The sequence below is a fragment of the Cornus florida genome, unplaced genomic scaffold, assembly GCF_030987335.1.
Source record: "Cornus florida cultivar Cherokee Brave unplaced genomic scaffold, ASM3098733v1 CherokeeBrave_3.0.0_Hap2_Chr07, whole genome shotgun sequence".
Taxonomy (NCBI): domain Eukaryota; kingdom Viridiplantae; phylum Streptophyta; class Magnoliopsida; order Cornales; family Cornaceae; genus Cornus; species Cornus florida.
This window is the reverse complement of record NW_026775577.1, coordinates 64,038,653-64,056,385: the sequence shown is the minus strand read 5'-3', so window position 1 is coordinate 64,056,385 and position 17,733 is coordinate 64,038,653. Positions and strand designations below refer to the sequence as shown.

At 36.5% G+C, this 17,733-nt stretch overlaps 1 protein-coding gene across 3 annotated transcripts in view; it reads left to right on the top strand.

Moving 5' to 3' along the window:
• The first annotated feature begins 2,980 nt into the window (after positions 1-2,980).
• Positions 2,981-17,733, top strand: part of LOC132267271 (uncharacterized) — a 37,863-nt gene continuing 23,110 nt past the window's right edge. The window contains exons 1-8 of one of the 3 annotated variants that reach the window (XM_059768392.1): positions 2,981-3,213; positions 4,438-4,533; positions 4,698-4,772; positions 5,210-5,278; positions 7,806-7,882; positions 8,141-8,229; positions 9,145-9,274; positions 10,293-10,556. In XM_059768392.1, coding sequence (XP_059624375.1) covers positions 3,052-3,213; positions 4,438-4,533; positions 4,698-4,772; positions 5,210-5,278; positions 7,806-7,882; positions 8,141-8,229; positions 9,145-9,274; positions 10,293-10,407 — 813 coding nt within the window. In that variant the 5' untranslated portion in view covers positions 2,981-3,051 and the 3' untranslated portion in view covers positions 10,408-10,556. Of the gene's footprint in view, positions 3,214-4,437; positions 4,613-4,697; positions 4,773-5,209; positions 5,279-7,805; positions 7,883-8,140; positions 8,230-9,144; positions 9,275-10,292; positions 10,557-17,733 lie in introns of those variants that run through there. The other 2 variants (XM_059768389.1, XM_059768390.1) reach the window with 2 other exon arrangements.

Here is a 17,733-nt window from a genome sequence, read left to right as displayed (position 1 = left end):
CTATTGATGCAGTGAATTCTCTTGCCATGTCTTCAGGCATTTGGGCTTTCAGCCCTTTGATTCGCTCGTCCATTTATTTCCAGAGCCTGGTGATAAAGTCATTCCCTGAAGACAGTTGATCAGCAACTGGGGTCCACACTTCTTTTCTACCCGAGTCCACGTCATCTGATGGATGGGCTTTGGTGGCTCGAGGTCCCCCAACATTGGAGTTCCCTAAGGTGCGGGATTGACTTACGGCATTATTGATGTCCTTCAGCGTTCCATTGAGCTGTTGGTGTGGAACCTTCTGTTGGTGAGGTGGATTATCAGTGCCCGGTTCCATAGGGGGATCTTCGTTCTGACGTTTGGGCCGAGGGTCAATCGGCTGATCGTTCCGCCGAGCGTTGCCTCAAAGTCTTTCGTTTTCCTTGCGCAGAGTGTTGATTTACGCCACGCTGGCTTTCTAAGCCTGCCTTAGCATATTGATTTGCTCAGCGCTGGCTTCATTTGCTTGTCGAAGGACATCAAGTTGCACTTGCATTTCTGCACGTATTTTCTGCATGGTCTCATGTTGCTGCGGTTAAATAGTGTCTGGCTCTGTTGCCATTCCGGAGTGATATCGCACGTAAGAGATAGAGAATGGACTTATTGTATCGGAGTTCCCACAGACGGCGCCAAAGTGTAGGTGCAATTTCTCACACCCGAGCACCCAAGGAGATAAATTATGGAGAACACACAGAACAATCAAGAAGAGAACAAATAAATCTTTGAGAGAATAGCAGTATTGGGAATCCGATGCCTTTTCATTCTCATTCAGGCTCTATTTATAAGTTTTTCCTCAGAGACTTACATGGAGCCGTTTCTTGGCTTTTATTCCCAAACGTGGGTAATTACATCTGCAGATCGTGTATTCACCATTATGGTAGACATTATAGAATTCGGGCCTTGTTAAGATTGGGCCACCTATTTAGCCTTTAAATTAAGTAAAACTTCCTTCACTCTAATTGGGCTAAACTGGTACATGCGCAAGGCTTCTTCTGTTGGGCCTCCAATTGATTGTGGGCTTCTGGTTATCTTAATTTGGTTGTGCGTTACTTTTCACCGCCACGCGGTGTGTTGTAATTGGTGGGGTTTTTTCCCTCCACAAAGACATTTATGGAACATGTTGAAAGAATGGGTTTTGAATGTAGTCAATGATGATTATTTTTTAATTGTGGATTGCTCAACAGTGCTTATATATATTTGACATTTTGCACTCATTAAATGTGTTTATGATATTTCTTATTAATTAATGTACATGTACGTATTACTTTGATAGGAATAGTCTTGGAAAAGACATTATTGTTAGATCATTATTGATACTTCTCATTTATAGACTATGTTGAATAGGTTACTAGTATTGTGGTACATAGAAGGGACTGTGTCATTTAGTGATACATAACCACCATGACTCGAATTGGTAATTTATTTACTGTGGTATTTATGATGACTAACTTAAAGACTCAATTTGATTTATGGTACACACTAATGGCTATTTTACTAAACCACTATGGAAGTTATCATATAGGCCAAGTGGGAGAATGTAAGATTATTTATTAATTGTGTGGTCTACATGATTTGGACATGTGATATATTTCATTAATTAGTTGTTAAGTAAATAGATATTAGATTAAAATTATATTATTTGGTCAATTTATAAATTATCTTTATGGTAATTAATTATTGGAGAAGTGTTTTCCTATTTATTCCTTACTTTGATGAAAAGAGGAATTAAGGTTACTAAAAGGAAAACTGGTCATTTCTCTGCCTTTATAAAAGTGCATATATTCCATCAATTATGTACACTAATGAAACAACACGAATAAAGTTTTATGTATGCAAAAGGCTAAGAGAGAGAAATCAGTTTCTACACATGTTTGGCTATTGTTTGTACTTGGAATTTATCACGTTATTCGTTCCGCAGAAAGAATCTCGATCTTTGGTTTGATCTCAATAAGATTTGCAATTACAAAAGGTATTTATATTTAACTACTTTATTTATGCATTATAGATATGTGAAAATAATGAAGTTCTAAGATTTTGGAATTCATGATTATTTTTTATTAGTGCTTAACACGAATTAATTATAGTTTACAAGAAGTTAGATTAGTAGATGCAGAAAGTCGAAACCTCGCACTCTAAAGTCCACCACAGGCACTAATGCACTAGTCTATCGAGTCATCTACTAGCTAGTAATTGATATGCTAAGTAATTTATATAATAATTAGTTATCAATATATATTTATATAAATTTTTGTTAATATATATATTATTTTTGTTAATATACATATTATTTTTGTTACAAATTAATTAATATACTTTAATAAGCGTGCTTAGTATTTAATAAATGAACTTATTTAAAATATTAATTAAATTAATGCTTAGGCTTAAATTTACATTTTAGTACATATATTTTTTAATATGTTGGTTTAAGTATGTTGGTGATGGTAGTTGAATAAGTTAACTTTTTTTTTTTTTTTAATTAATAAATAATTATTCCTTTTTTAATTGATTTGTTAAATAAATTTTATGTTTCAGTTCTATCAAGTAATTCACGGTGTTTGTCTATTTGATGTAACTTTGAATATATTTTGTAATAAAATAAATATTTCATTTATTATTTAAATAAGGACAAAAATGGTATAATATTATCTTTATTCCAAATCTCATTTCAAATCTAACTTTAAATCCAATTTGTTCCAAATATATAAATAGAATTTTATTTTAATTCCAAATCCCATTTCAAATTCAACTTCAAATCCAATTTGTTCCAAACATATAAATGAACTTTCATTCCAATTCCATTTCCTATTTCAATTCCTATTCCTTTTCCAAATCCCAAAATAATTGGTTCCAAAAGAGATAATGGTAATTATTGCAAAATTTAAATAACATTAAAAAAAAAAAAAAAAAAAAACGCAATGAAATCAAGTCTAATATCTCTTGTCATGTTTGTTATTGTATATGAACTCGTCCCGCCAAACCTTATCATCTTATCCTCTCGTCAACAGTCTTGAGTGAGCAAAAGCGGCAATGTCCATCTCTTCCTCACTCCTCTCTTCTCTCTCTAAACCTACCCACTTTGCCTTCGAATACCTCGGAAACTCCGCCACATGCCCTAGAAAATGGCGGATCAGAGCTTCATCTGCTGCCCCTGGCGTCGACTTGACCACCCTTGATTCCGCCATTGCAAAGGTTTGTTAAATTTTCTAAGATTTTTCTTAATCTTTAACAAATTAATCAAAACCGCTTCGTTTTCCATATGTTTGAATTAAAATGGTTGAACTGTGAGATTTGCATTTGAACTATTTATATGTTGAAAGAGGAATTATGGTAGCAAGCTATGAGATTTTGCTGGGCTTGATTATTATAGATGGTAGGGTAGTTCCATACATTGTAATCTCATTGTTATTATCAGTTGTATATAGGATTAAAAGTAGATGAGAACCTAAAATACAGGGAAAAGTATGAAGTTGCAGTGTACTAGGTTTAGAGGAGGAAGCTCAATTCTCCAACAAAAACCGAAAAGAAATAACAATTCATTCAAATTCAATATCATAACTTTTTATACCTCTTGAAAGAAATCTGCAAGAAGAACCACTTTATCTCTATTTATCGAGTGTGTGAGAGTGTGTGTGTGTCTTGAACTTATCATGATTACATTAGACATGTTAAAAAAAACTGTGTCTTACTCCTCTTTGGAACCCTCAAGTAAAACAAGCTCCGTTTATGGAAGCATAAGGAGGTTCTTCTTGCTTTCTTATAAGCATGGTTTTAAAATTCACTGGCTTGTCACAAAAATAATGTATTTAAAGGACTTAGCTGTTTATTGAATGGCTTCGGCATTGTATTGGATAAATTTCTTTAGTTTAAGCAGATTTGGAGTTGTAAGCCTACCTCTACTTGCTGGTATGAGACTGTTATTGGTAATTTACAAAGGTTTATGATTATGACAATTGACACAATTATTATATCTCCATTTTGTAAGCGTTTCCCATTCAAGTTTTATCAGTTCGGATAACTTATTAGATTTCTATCAAAAGAGAAAACGTTTATTTATTTTTCATATCATTTTCTTCAAATACTTGCTTGCTCCGAACCTGAGGAATGGTTCATATTCTTCTTGTTTATGCAAAACCCAGACCCACTTAAGTGATGTTCTTTTGTATTCATAACGTTAGCAATAGGCTTTACGATGAATCTCTAAATTGATATTATTTATAGTTATAATGGTTCATATTCTTGTTAATTATGCAAAACCCTGACACACTTGAGTGCTGTTCGTTTGTACTTATAAGCCGTTAGCAATAGGCTTTCCAATGAATCTCTAAAATGCTTACAAGCCCTTGGGGAAGTATATATTATTAATAGCTATAGGTCATGCAATTTTTGCTAAAGTTGCTTTATGATTTGCTGCAGAAAGATAGTGATGCTGTTAAAGAGGCACTTGATCAGTTGAGTGAAGTTGGTTGGGCCAAAAAATGGAGTTCTCAACCATATGTCTCATGTCGTATGGTTAGTCTCCATAACAAGTGTGAAGTTCTGGGAAAGTGCCACTCAAACATTAGCCTCATCTTCAATCCTATGCATACATGTATATGAATGTCTGTCCATCTATTTGTTTATCAGTTTACTTGGTGGGAAAATACAAAGATAACTGTTTCAATTTGATGCACCAGACATCTCTTAGGGAGCTGACAACTCTTGGAATTAAGAATGCAGAGAACCTTGCAATACCGAGTGTTAGAAATGATGTAAGTCTCAATGCATTGATATTCTATTTTGACTGTCACAATGGAAAAGCATTTAAATCATGTACTAGTCCTCAGTCTGTAGTTCTATGTGTTCCCCTTACATTTCGATTATTCCTGATGAAGTTAGAAATTAAGGGTAAAGATGTGTTTAATTGAGTGCAAGTGGAGAAGGAACCTGCATAGGATGACTTCATGATTACTCTGGCATCATCAGATCCAATGCACATTTGTCTTTAGGTGTCAGTATTGTGTTTAACATGCATTATTTGTCCTATAATCTTTGAAAATTTCCTGATACAGTGGAGGGTTCTTCCAAGAATTGAAATTCTAATATTGGGACATGATTGGAATTTGATGAAAGCTATGCATTTTATGTGATTCTCTTTTATAGGTATTATCATATTTCTTCATGAATTTGATTTCATTCAGTGATACAGGCGGCTTTTCTCTTTACAGTAGTAGGAACAACAGGCTTTTTGGGTGTTCTTGCTGGCCAGCTTCCCGGGGTAACTTCACATAATTTCCTCTAACTTTTTACGTATTGAAGTGTCTTCCTGGATATGCTTTGGGCACCTGATTCAAGTACAAAATTTACGAGTTTCATTTCATTTTGTTTTGTTTTGTTTTTTTTTTTTCCTTTGACATTGTCATACCCCAAATTTTAACACACAGACTCTTTGTCTTGTATGTAAAATCTGATGTATAACTTTCACCAATTCTCCACATACATCCATCATAAAATATAACTATAATGAATCCCATCATCCAATTTATTAACATGAGTGTCTGACAAACATAAATCCAATCCATAAATAGAGGTGAAAGTCCCTCTAACACAACAAAACATCTATTACCACTGAAACAACTCGATAAAGTTTCATAAAACATTAACTTTATTACAATAATCATAATAAAGGAAAACTGAGCTAAAATCCGACTTTGTCATGCGTCTCCATCACGTTCCTACTCTACGAGCACCTGAAATGTGATAATGGGGTGAGCTCACAAGCTCAGCAAGAAATGCTAAACACAATCATTGTTCAGTAAGCTGACCTTACTTTGTATTCCCATATATATAAGCGACTCAATAAATGCATTAATTAATTATGCATAACCCAGTTAATTATAAACTCAATAAATAGCCATTATTTATTTTTAATAAATCCGCATATTTCACATGAGCCCCGGGCTCACATCCAATAAAGTGGTGTGAATCGTATAGTCTCTAACTACCGAAAACACAAGTGTGGCTGGACTGTACGTCTACTTCCCAAATGATCCCTGATCACGTTCACACAATAAGAGCTCATTAGACCCATGGCCATAATAATAAGGTAGTGCACTCCCAATTAGGCAGGTCCCTAACCATACCCAAAAGTCATCATAGGGTCAGTCCCTGACTACCCCTCCGACTAATCTGAACTCATCCATTAATTGCTAATTATAGTGAATTATGAAATACATTATTAATTAATAATTAATACACACAAATACAATTTTAATTTAAAAACAGAACTCTAAAGACCCAACTAGTGAGAGTACAAAATTTCTAGATAAAGCCTAACATTAAATATAAGACCCTGCAAAATTTCAGAATCTAACTCCTAATAGTTTTTCCGTACTCTCCCTTTTAGTGCTGAAAAATAATACTTTTTCAGGTCTTAATTTCGTAAAACCATCAAACAGTCATTTTACAATCTGTATTTCAGCACAACTAAGTTCAGTGCACTTAGAACTAATATTCTGGAAATTTCCTAAGTTATTGGGATAGCAATACTATTTTTCCTAATTTTCTTTAGTTTAAAATCAATTAAAACAGTAATAATTAAATAAAAAGAAAATTATTTTATATAGCATACAGAACCAATCCGTTTCAAATGTCCAGTTTAAATCCACGTCATTCACTAACAAATTAACATGCAATCTGACCCATCTATGTCCAGTCAAATCGTTGTTTAGTAAACATATGTATTACATATACCATTGTGTACCCAGTAACCAACACCTCCACATGGTTAACACGAATCAATGAATACATGTTTTAAAATAACATGTATAAATATAACAAAAATTCTATAATTATATATATATATATATATATATATATATATATATATATATATATATATGTCATCTATTAGGAAATAAAATAACTAAATTAAGGAATACATGTTTTAAATTTGATGTTTTCAAACAATACCCATGTGCCAATCTAAGATTAATCATCGTTAAAATGAACTCTAGTAAGTCAGCAGATGACACTAAAATAATATACATCAACCTTGACAAATCTAAACTAAATTTATTTTCGATAAATTCATATGATATAAAACCTTAAATAATATTCTTATCAAGTCACAAATATAATATAAATTTACAAAGTAAGATTAACTTGCCTGAGTACGCAACTCTTTCTTTCCTATGTAAAGATTGGATCACCGTCCCTTCTCCCGGCTACTGCAGAAGGTAAGAAGTATCCATAACTTCTATTTCTCTCTTTCTCCCTTGTTTTATTTCTTCCTTTTACGCAAAAGGGAAAAATAAAATAAAATAAAATAAAACTAATATAAAGATAAGAATATCGGTAGGTGAGCTAATTTAGGATCCCCTTTAAAATTTCAACTTTTTTTAAAAAATAACCTATTATCTCTAATATTCCTTAAAAAGTCAACTAGTCATTATCTACTAATTGATCTTTCATGTACCGTGAAAAAATGCTTACATAGATACATAAAATGTGTGTGTATTTTTGTATTATAACTTGAACATTGGGTCACCAACCTATTTCTGCTGCATTCTGTGCATTAATTTGATGCACTACCCCCTTCCCCATAGGTTAGGATTTTTCATCTTTTAGTTTCTGTCAAGTGGAATGTAGTTAACTTATTTGGATAAGAAATTCAGGCATGCCTTTTCACTACTCTGTTTTTCGGTTAGGGCGTGACTGGTGCAATTGTTAAAGGAAAAAAAAATTAAAGTAAAAATGAGGCACCTTGACATCTACTGACACTGTCTATTCTTTCTATCATTTAGGATTGGGGCTTCTTTGTGCCATACTTGATCGGTAGCATCTCGTTAATAGTTTTGGCTGTGGGAAGCATTTCACCAGGGTAAGTAATCAGGCATACTGAAATGGACGTACTTACACTAAACAGTCATACGTTATTAATTTTTCCTATTTTGAATTTATCACAATATTAAAGGCCGTAGCTGGTGTTGTTATCCATTAGTTGGGAGGGGGAAATTCGGTATAAAACTAACAGTTGCCTTGTTTGAACAAAGGGTGTTCCCTCAGAGGGGGATTTATTTAGCACTTATAAATTTTATTGTGATCCTTGTATTAAAGTTGATTCCTTCATTTATAATAGGCTTCTTCAGGCTGCCATAGGCGGATTTTCTTTATTTTTTCCCGATTACCAAGACAGGATTGCTAGACATGAAGCGGCTCATTTCTTAGGTAATTTCTCTTCATTGGACACATAGGACAATATCTGGAAATTATGATTGGGGGGGGGGGGGTTTACTGCAGTTCTCTATGTATATGGAAATTATGATGGACAATATATGTTTCTTTATTTGTTCAATAGTAAGTTAACAATATTATTATATAAAATCGTATCTATAGAGGTATAAAGAATGTTGAAGTGAGTATGATCACACATTTGCATATACATGCTCGTGCTACATACCTTGTCATCCAGTGAAAGAACTTTATGCTTTCCCAGTCTCAAGCCATTAAATGAATGTAAGGAATTACATCCCTGGCGCTTACTTGAGGCCCTATGACCTCCAAGTCCAGCTTCCATAAATATTCTTACATGAGAGCATGTGAAAAGTAACTTATTCAGAAAGGAATATCGAAGGGTGCCATTTTTGCAGAAATTGGTGGCTTCCTGGTTTAGTCCCATGTCTTTTTGCATTCTTTTTCTGATGCATGAGAGCATGTGAAAACTAACTTGCTCAGAAAGGAAAATCAAAAGGATGATATTTACACAAGCCAGTGGTGAGTAATGAATCTGACATCAAATTGTGGCTTCCTGGTTTAGTCCCATGTATTTTGGCAAACTTGGCAATGACACAGCAACACAAACACGCCTATGACCTTTCTGTTTGGGATCATCATTTTCCCCAAAAGTCCACAATTCAGTCTTCCTTGTGTGAGGTTTCCCTTCCAATTGTATTGCATGAGCACCATATGTACCAGTCTACCATGTGGTTTGATCGATCTCATCTCATGGTAGAGTAGCTTGCTAATTTGCAATTTGCTAGACTGGGTTTTCTCTCTCTTTTGTTTTGTTTTCTTTTTCTTTTTTAATTATTCTCCAATTGCATGCATACATGTAATTTGACGAAATCACCCTGTGAATTTCAGTTGCTTACTTGCTTGGCCTTCCTATACTGGGATACTCATTGGATATTGGAAAAGAGAATGTAAATCTCATTGATGAAAAGCTGGAAAAGATGATATATAAAGGACAACTTGATGCAAAGGACCTAGACAGGTATCGTCTGACAGTTGTAGCCACTAGAAACATTTGCTTTGTGCTACATGTTTTCTTTCTCCATGATAGTGCTAAAGACTACGGATCGAAACCCAAGAGATAGAGCGCCATATAAGGTCCACTGATCTGGACCTAGAGGAAGGAGAATAGGTTTTGTTGAACAAATTGACTTTTTTAATTGATTTTGAATTGGAACAGAATTAACAAAAATCTCAATCACAATTCTAAACAACAAGGAATTAGGAGAGAATTGTTTTAGTGAAATGGTATTGCATTGATACTGAGAATGATATACACGTACACTACTTATAGGCACCTAAAAAGGAACAGAATAGTTAGCGTGTACAACTGAATGTACAGTTGTTATCTATTAAGAGTTACAGCTGAATGTACAACTGTTATCTATTAAGAGTTACAACTGTTATCTATTAGGAGTTAGCATGTATTAGCTGTTATCTATTAGGAGTTAGCATGTATTAGCTGTTATCTATTAGGAGTTAGCGTGTATTAGTTGTCAAATTAATTGTATAGTTGACTTACCTTGAATAGGTCTGTGAATTCTGTATAAATACCCTTAAGATATATGAAAGAAAGATAACTTTTTCTGCCATTTGTCAATTTGGTATTAGAGCTGAAAAAAAAAAAAAAAAAAAAGAAAGGAAACTTTTTCTGCCATTTATCAATTTGGTATCAGAGCTGAAAAAAAAAAAAAAAAAAAAAAAAAAAAAAAAAAAAAAAAAAAAAGAAAGGAATTTCCGCTGCTTTCTTTTCTTTTCTTTTCAATTTTAACCTTACTTCTAAAGACCTGCAACAGCCGTCAGCAATCTTCTTTGTGCTGCTGCTACTTGTCTTCAATACCTCTTAGCCACGATCCGTGGCAGCCAAAACAACCACCGACTCTTCCCCTCTAACCGAAAATTCATCTGACAGCAAGAAGTTCTCCACGATGACTATTTACGAAACTTCTTCTCCCATTCCTATTAAATTGGATGGTGCTAATTATCGTGTTTGGTCTCAGATTTTGGAGATGCATATTGCTGGTAGACAGAAAAAGGGGTATATCACAAGGAGAAAGGTTGCACCTACAGAGGATGATCCAAGCTATGATGAATGGGAGGCTGAAGATGCCCTAGTCAAGTCTTGGCTTATCAATTCCATGACGGTAAATCTGATGTCCCAACTTGTGCAATGTGGAACAGCCAGGGAGGTTTGGGATGCGGTAAAAAGAAGCTATCTTGATGTCTCTGATTCTTCTCAAGTTTATGAACTGATGAAGAAGTCCTTTCAATTGCGTCAGGATGGTCGGCCTCTTGTAGAGTACTATAATGAACTGAACTCAATCTTCAAGTAACTTGATTATTGAAGACCAAATGCTATGACATGTGCAACTGATATCGAGAAACAGAGGAAGCGTATTTCTGAGGATCGGGTCTATATGTTTCTTGCAGGTTTGGATCACAGTTTGGATCAAGTTAGTAGTCGTGTTCTAGCTTCCTCTCCTTTACCAAGCCTGGAAGAAGCATATTCTCTAGTTCGTCGTGAAGCACAAAGACAGGTCACCATGGCAATAAAGGATCACTCAGAGGCCTTGGCTCTTGCAGTCCAAAGGAGTTCCCGACCAGCTCCTCCTTCTACCAACTCTACTTCTCATCTCTGCACTCACTGTAATAGTACGAGACATACGGTTGATGTTTGCTGGAAGAAACATGGTTATCCGGAGTGGTTCAAGCTTAAGCAAGCTGAGAAGAAGAACAAGAAATTTGCTCAGGTTGCTATCACCGACACTTCTCCATCTTCTGCTTCTCATGTACCTCGAGTGTCTTCTCAAGGAGATAATTCTAGTTTGGCCTTTATTTCTACTGCTTCTAACACTTGGGTTATTGATTCAGGGGCCACTGATCATATGACTAGTAACTCTTCCATACTTAACTCTCTAATACCTTCACCTGTTAAGTCTGTTCAGGTTGCTAACGGGACTCCTATGCCAACTATAGGGGCTGGGAATGTCTCACTTTCTCCTACCTTCTCCATGTCTTCAGTTTTACTTGCACCTAATCTCTCTATCAGCCTTCTTTCCATTAGCAAAATTACCAAAAAAGTTAATTGCTCTGTAACTTTTCATTCTACCCGTTGTGTGTTTTAGGACAATCTTACAAAGATGACGATTGGCATTGGTAAGGAGAGAGGAGGTCTTTACTACTCGGAGAAGGGGGTAAGGGAGTTAAAATCTGAACCTAGCCGTGGTTTTCAAGTAAATAGAGTCAGATAGAGAGAAAATATTTTTATGGCATTGTCGTTTGGGACATCCATCTTTCTCTTATTTAGAACGTTTATGTCCTAAGTTATTTTGCAATATTTATGCTTCTAGTTTAGGGTGTGAACAATGCATTTATGCTAAAAACCATTGTGTTCCTTTTAAAGTGAGTTTCAATAAAAATCCTATTCCTTTCTACCTTGCTTCGGGCCATAAATACTTTGTATCTTTTATTGATGACTGTACTAGAGTGAGTTGGGTTTATTTGCTAAAATCTAAGAGTGATGTTATACATGTTATTCCTCAGCTTTACAAAATGATTGTCACCCAATTTCATACTCAGGTTCAGGTTTTCCACTCTGACAATGGTGGTGAGTATGTGAATCAGTCTCTTACTGATTTCTTCAAACAACATGGCATCCTCCCCCAGACAACGTGCGCCTACACGCCACAACAAAATGGCATAGCAGAGCGTAAGAATCGTCATCTCTTAGAGGTGGCTCGTACCTTATGCTTTACTATGAATGTTCCTAAGCGTTTCTGGGCTGAGGCTGTCATGATTGTTGTTTTTCTTATCAAACTCCATTGAGAATGCTATCCCGATTTCACTCTATTCCTTCTACACTTCATCTTTGTCCTAAGGTTTTTGGTTGTGTGTTATGTTCATATACATTCTCTTTACAGGGATAAGCTTGACCCTTGTGCTCTTAAGTGTGTCTTCCTTGGTTACTCTAGTTCACAAAAGGGCTATAAATGTTTTCATCCTCCTACAAGTAAATACTATGTGTCCATGGATGTTCAGTTTTGTGAAAGCGAGTCTTATTTTTCTGTGGATGTATCTCTGATTCCTCTTCATGGGGAGATTAGTAGTAAGGAAGAGGAACGGTTATGGCTGGAAGAAAAGAGGTTGTGGATTTCAGGTAAGGAGGAGGATTCAGCTGTTATAAAAAAAGGAGAACCTTTAGATACTCTTGATCATGTGGAGACTGAGTTCGATGAAAAATAGGTGAAAGACCAACCCACTTGTTCAAAGAAGTATATGTGAGAAGGAACAAGGATGCCACTGTCATGCCGCCTCCTTCTAACTCTAGTACCCCTCTTGATGATACTACCATACCATCGGATGAATCTTCTAGGATTAACTTTGAGGTACATGTTTCTTCTCCTTTAACTTTAACTTCAGATATTTATTTTAACCCTGTAACTTCTGTGGAGACTGCTGCCTTGAATCCACAGGTTGGTGATCAGGGTAGGAGGTATCCTTTTCGTGATCGTAAAGAACCTAATAGGTTGGGTTTCTCCAAATTTTCTTCAAATGTTGTCTATCACATCTCTGATTTTGTTTCCTATCACTGTCTGTCTAAGACTCACCTATCTTTTGCCCTTCAGTTGTCTTCTGTGTCTGTTCCTAGTCATTTTCAGGATGCCCTTGGAGATCCTAAGTGGAAGGCTGCTATGGTAGAGGAAATGAAGGCTCTCTAGAAGAACTCTACTTGGGAGTTGGTCGAGTCACCTCAGGAAAAGAAGACAGTGGGATGTAAGTGGGTGTTTACAGTGAATATAAGTCAGATGGGACAGTTGAGAGGTTCAAGGCTAGACTAGTTGCCAAGGGATACACTCAGACTTATGGGATTGATTATCAAGAGACCTTCGCTCTTGTGGCCAAGATGAACACTGTTCGAGTTATACTCTCTCTCGCAGTTAATTTGGACTGGCCATTACAACAGTTTGATGTGAAGAATGCCTTCCTTCATGGTAATTTGATAAAGGAGGTGTATATGGATCCTCCCCGGGGTTTACACCTAAAGGAGGTAATGTATGCAAGCTAAAGAAGGCTTTTATATGGGTTGAAACAATCACCAAGAGCATGGTTTGGCAAGTTGAGCTACTCAATGAAGAAGTATGGTTTTAAGCAAGCTTTGGCAGATCACACTATCTTCTATAAGAGGAATGGTGATGATATTACTTTGCTTATTGTTTATGTGGACGACATGATTGTTACAGGTAGCAACACCAATGAGATAGAGAAGCTTCGAAGCTATTTGGCCAAGGAATTTGAAATGAAGGACTTGGGGGTTCTGAAATAATTTCTGGACATTGAAGTGTCTCGGTCCAAACAGGGACTTTTTCTCTCTCAATGAAAGTATACATTAGATTTCTTGGCTGAAACTGGTAACTCTGCGTTTGTTCCTATAGACACTCTTATTGAAGTAAATCATGGCTTAGCTATCTATCCTGATCAAATTCTGACAAACAAGGAGAGATATCAGAGACTAGTGGGGAAGTTGATCTATCTGACTCACACTAGGCCTGACTTGTCATATGCTGTTAGTGTTGTGAGTCAATTCATGCACAATCCGAGTGACCGACACATGAATGCAGTGAATCGTATTTTGGCTTATCTAAAGTCCTCTCCAGGTAAAGGTATTATGTTTTCCAGGCATGGACACCTAGACATTGTGGGTTATACAGATTCTGATTTTGCAGGAGCCAAGTTGGATAGGAAGTCTACTTCAGGGTATGTGTTATTCGTTGGAGGCAATTTGGTGACTTGGAGGATTAAGAAACATAATGTGGTATCATTGTCTAGTGCAGAAGCTGAATACCATGCTCTTCATCATGCAATTACGGAGCTTACATGGTTGAAGATTCTCTTAAGTGAGCTTAGGTATGGTCCATAGAAACCTATATTGATTTTTTGTGATAATACGGCAACTATTGATATTGCTAATAATCCATTGCAACATGATCGAACTAAGCATATTGAACTTGACCGAAACTACATCAAGGATAACCTGGATTCTGGTGTGATAGAGGTTCCTTACATTAAGAGTGCAAACCAGCTAGCTGATATGATGACTCATGGTGTTACTAGTGGCTCGTTTCAAACATCACTATCCAAGTTGGGCATGTGCGATATCTATGCACCAACTTGAGGGGGAGAGTTAGCATGTACAATTGTTATCTATTAAGAGTTACAGCTGAATGTACAACTGTTATCTATTAAGAGTTACAGCTGTTATCTATTAGGAGTTAGCATGTATTAGCTGTTATCTATTAAGAGTTAGCGTGTATTAGTTGTCAAATTAATTGTATAGTTGACTTATCTTGAATAGGTCTGTGTATTCTGTATAAATACCCTTGAGATATATGAAAGAAAGATAACTTTTTCTGCGATTTATCAATTAAAATAACTATACAACTAAATTTACAGAGTTGACTAGGCTTATATTTAAACATAAAATACAGCTAGGCAATCCTTAGAGATCAGCAATAAATCTCAGTTGAATATTCTCCTTTCCAACACTCCCTCTCAAGCTAGTTTGAAGATATCTTCCATAGCCAGCTTGCCCTGTCAATTTATCAAATTGTTTCTTGAACAGACCCTTTGTAAGAACATCTGCAATCTGTTCATCAGTTGGTATATAGGTCATACAAGTATGCCTGTTCTCTATTTTCTCCTTAATGAAGTGCTTGTCTACCTTAACATGCTTGGTTCTATCATGAAGAACAGGATTATGTGCTATTGAGATTTTTGCTTTGTTATCACAGTGTGCCTTTATCGGAGAGGGACTTAAGACCTTCAGTTCGTTTAAGATTCTCTTAACCCAAAACACCTCATAAATTCCTTGGGCAACTGATTTAAATTCAGCTTCAGCACTGTTTCTTGCCACCACATTTTGCTTTTTACTACTCCAAGTAACAAGGTTTCCTTCAACAAAAGTACAGTAGCTAGAGGTTGACCTTCTATCGATTATACTCCCAACCCAATCTGCATTTGAATATACTTCAATTTGTAAGTGACCGTGCTTTTCAAATAGCAGGCCCTTCCCTGGTGATCCCTTTAAGTACCTTAGGATTTTGTACACAGCCTTGAAGTGTTCTGGACTTGGTGAGTGCATAAATTAACTTACCATGCTCACTGCAAAAGCTATATCTGGGCGAGTAAGTGACAGATAAATCAGTCTACCGACCAGCCTCTGAAATTGTTCCTTGTTCTTCACATCTTCGGGTTTAGCAGATTGGAGCTTCAAATTAGGTTCAATTGGTGTCTCTGCTGCCTTGCAACCGAGTAGACCTGTTTTGCCAAGAAGATCCAGCACATATTTTCGTTGAGACACGAAGATGCCCTTTTTAGACCTGGCAAACTCCATTCATAGAAAATACTTTAAGGCTCCCAAGTCCTTGATCTCAAAGTCATCAGCAAGAACTTTTTTGAGTCTTTTGAGCTCAACACGATCATCACCTATTAATATTATATCATCAACCTTGACATTGAGAAAGCTTATGATCACGTCATATGGAAGTTCCTCCTTTACTTGCTTCAGAGGATGGAGTTCGGAGTTAGGTGGAGGAAATGGATTGAAACATGTATTTCGTCCTTCATGTTTTTTGTTCTAGTGAACGGATCTCTTGCTGGTTTCTTTGCGAGCTCTCGAAGTTTGAGGCAAGGAGACCCCTTGTCATTTTTTCTATTCCTTATAGTCATGGAGGGCTTGAGCAGACTAATGAGGAGCGCGGAGGATTTGGGTTATATCACCGGGTTCAGAGTTGGTAGAGATGTAGCTCATCAGATGGAGATCTCCCATTTGCTGTTTGCGGATGATACCTTGGTTTTGTATGATGCTGATGTTTCCCAACTTAGATATTTGAGTTGCATTCTTGTTTGCTTCCAGGCAGTTTCTGGATTAAAGATTGAGTGTGCTTGTCCCGGTAGGGGATGTTCCAGATATTTCCTCCTTAGCTGTAGTTCTTGGATGTGGGGTGGGTGCTTTTCCTCTTCCTTATTTGGGATTGCCTATGGGGGTTTCCTCTAGGAGGGTGGGGAGTTGGGATCCGGTGATCAATAGGTATGAGAGGAGGCTGGCAGGATGGAAAAAGCAATATCTATCGAAGGGGGGGAAGGTCACTCTTATAAAGAGTACTCTCTCATCCCTTCCCACTTACTATTTATCTTTGTTTCAAATCCCATGCTTTGTCACTGAAAGGATTGAAAAAATTCAAAGGGACTTTCTATGGGGTGGAAGGGGAGAGGAGCAAGTATCATCTTGTTAATTAGGAGCAAGTTTGCAAACCCTTGAAGTTAGGCGGTTTAGGCATCCGAAAGCTGGTTCCTTTTAATAGAGCTTTATTGGGAAAGGGGTTATGGAGATTCGGCAGGGAACGACAGCGCTAATAGAGAAGGATTGTCTTGTGTCATTTTGGGGAGGAGAGTAGAGGCTGGTCCACTCGTCCAGTCTCTGTTGCAGGAGGCGTCAGCGTGTGGAAATTCATTAAAAAGGGTTGGGATGTCTTTTCCTCACACATCATATTTAAGGTTCATGATGGTAGGCATGTCCGCTTTTAGAAGGATTTATGGTGTGGAGATCAGTTGTTGTCTTATTCCTTTCCTAGACTTTATAGTATTGCCGAAAATAGGCACGCTTACGTAGTTGACTATTATCGGCTTGATAGCAGCGGGGTTACGTGGGATGTACGTTTTAAGCGTTTTTTCCACGATTGGGAGATGGATGAGGTATGTGTTTTTTGGATTTGTTGTATCGGCAGAAGGATATTGGCAGAGATAGTGATGACATTTTGTGGGTCCCTTCCACCTATGGTAGATTTGGTGTTTAGTCCATGTTCTTTTGTATGTCCAATTTTGTTGGTCATGAATTCCCATAGAGTACTATATGGCGTTCTAAGGCTCCACTTAGAGTCGCATTCTTTGTTTGGACTGCCGTTTCGGGCAAGATTTTGACGTTGGACAATTTAAGGAAGAGAGGAAACACTATTGTTAATTGATGTTGTCTATGTAAAACAGATAGTGAGTCTATGGATCACATTCTTATGCACTGTCCTGTGGCATATGATTGTTGGAACCTCATCTTCGGCATTTTTGGTGTCCATTGGGTAATGCCTTAGTCCTCTATAGGACTGATTAATGCATGGAGAAGATGCCCAGTGAAAATCCATGCTTGTGACTATTGGAAGATAGTTCCACACTGTGTTTGGTGGTGCATTTGGAAAGAGAGAAATAGCAGAAATTTCGAAGGAAAGGAAGTGTCTGTGGCGACATTGAAAATGTATATTCTTCATTCTATTTTCTTTTATGTGAAAGGAAGCGATTGCTCTTTGACTAATGACTTAGTTGATCTTTTGGACTCTATTGGTCCTTAGGTTCCACTTTTGTTTTTTTGTATTAGGGACGCGTTCCCTTTTTGAA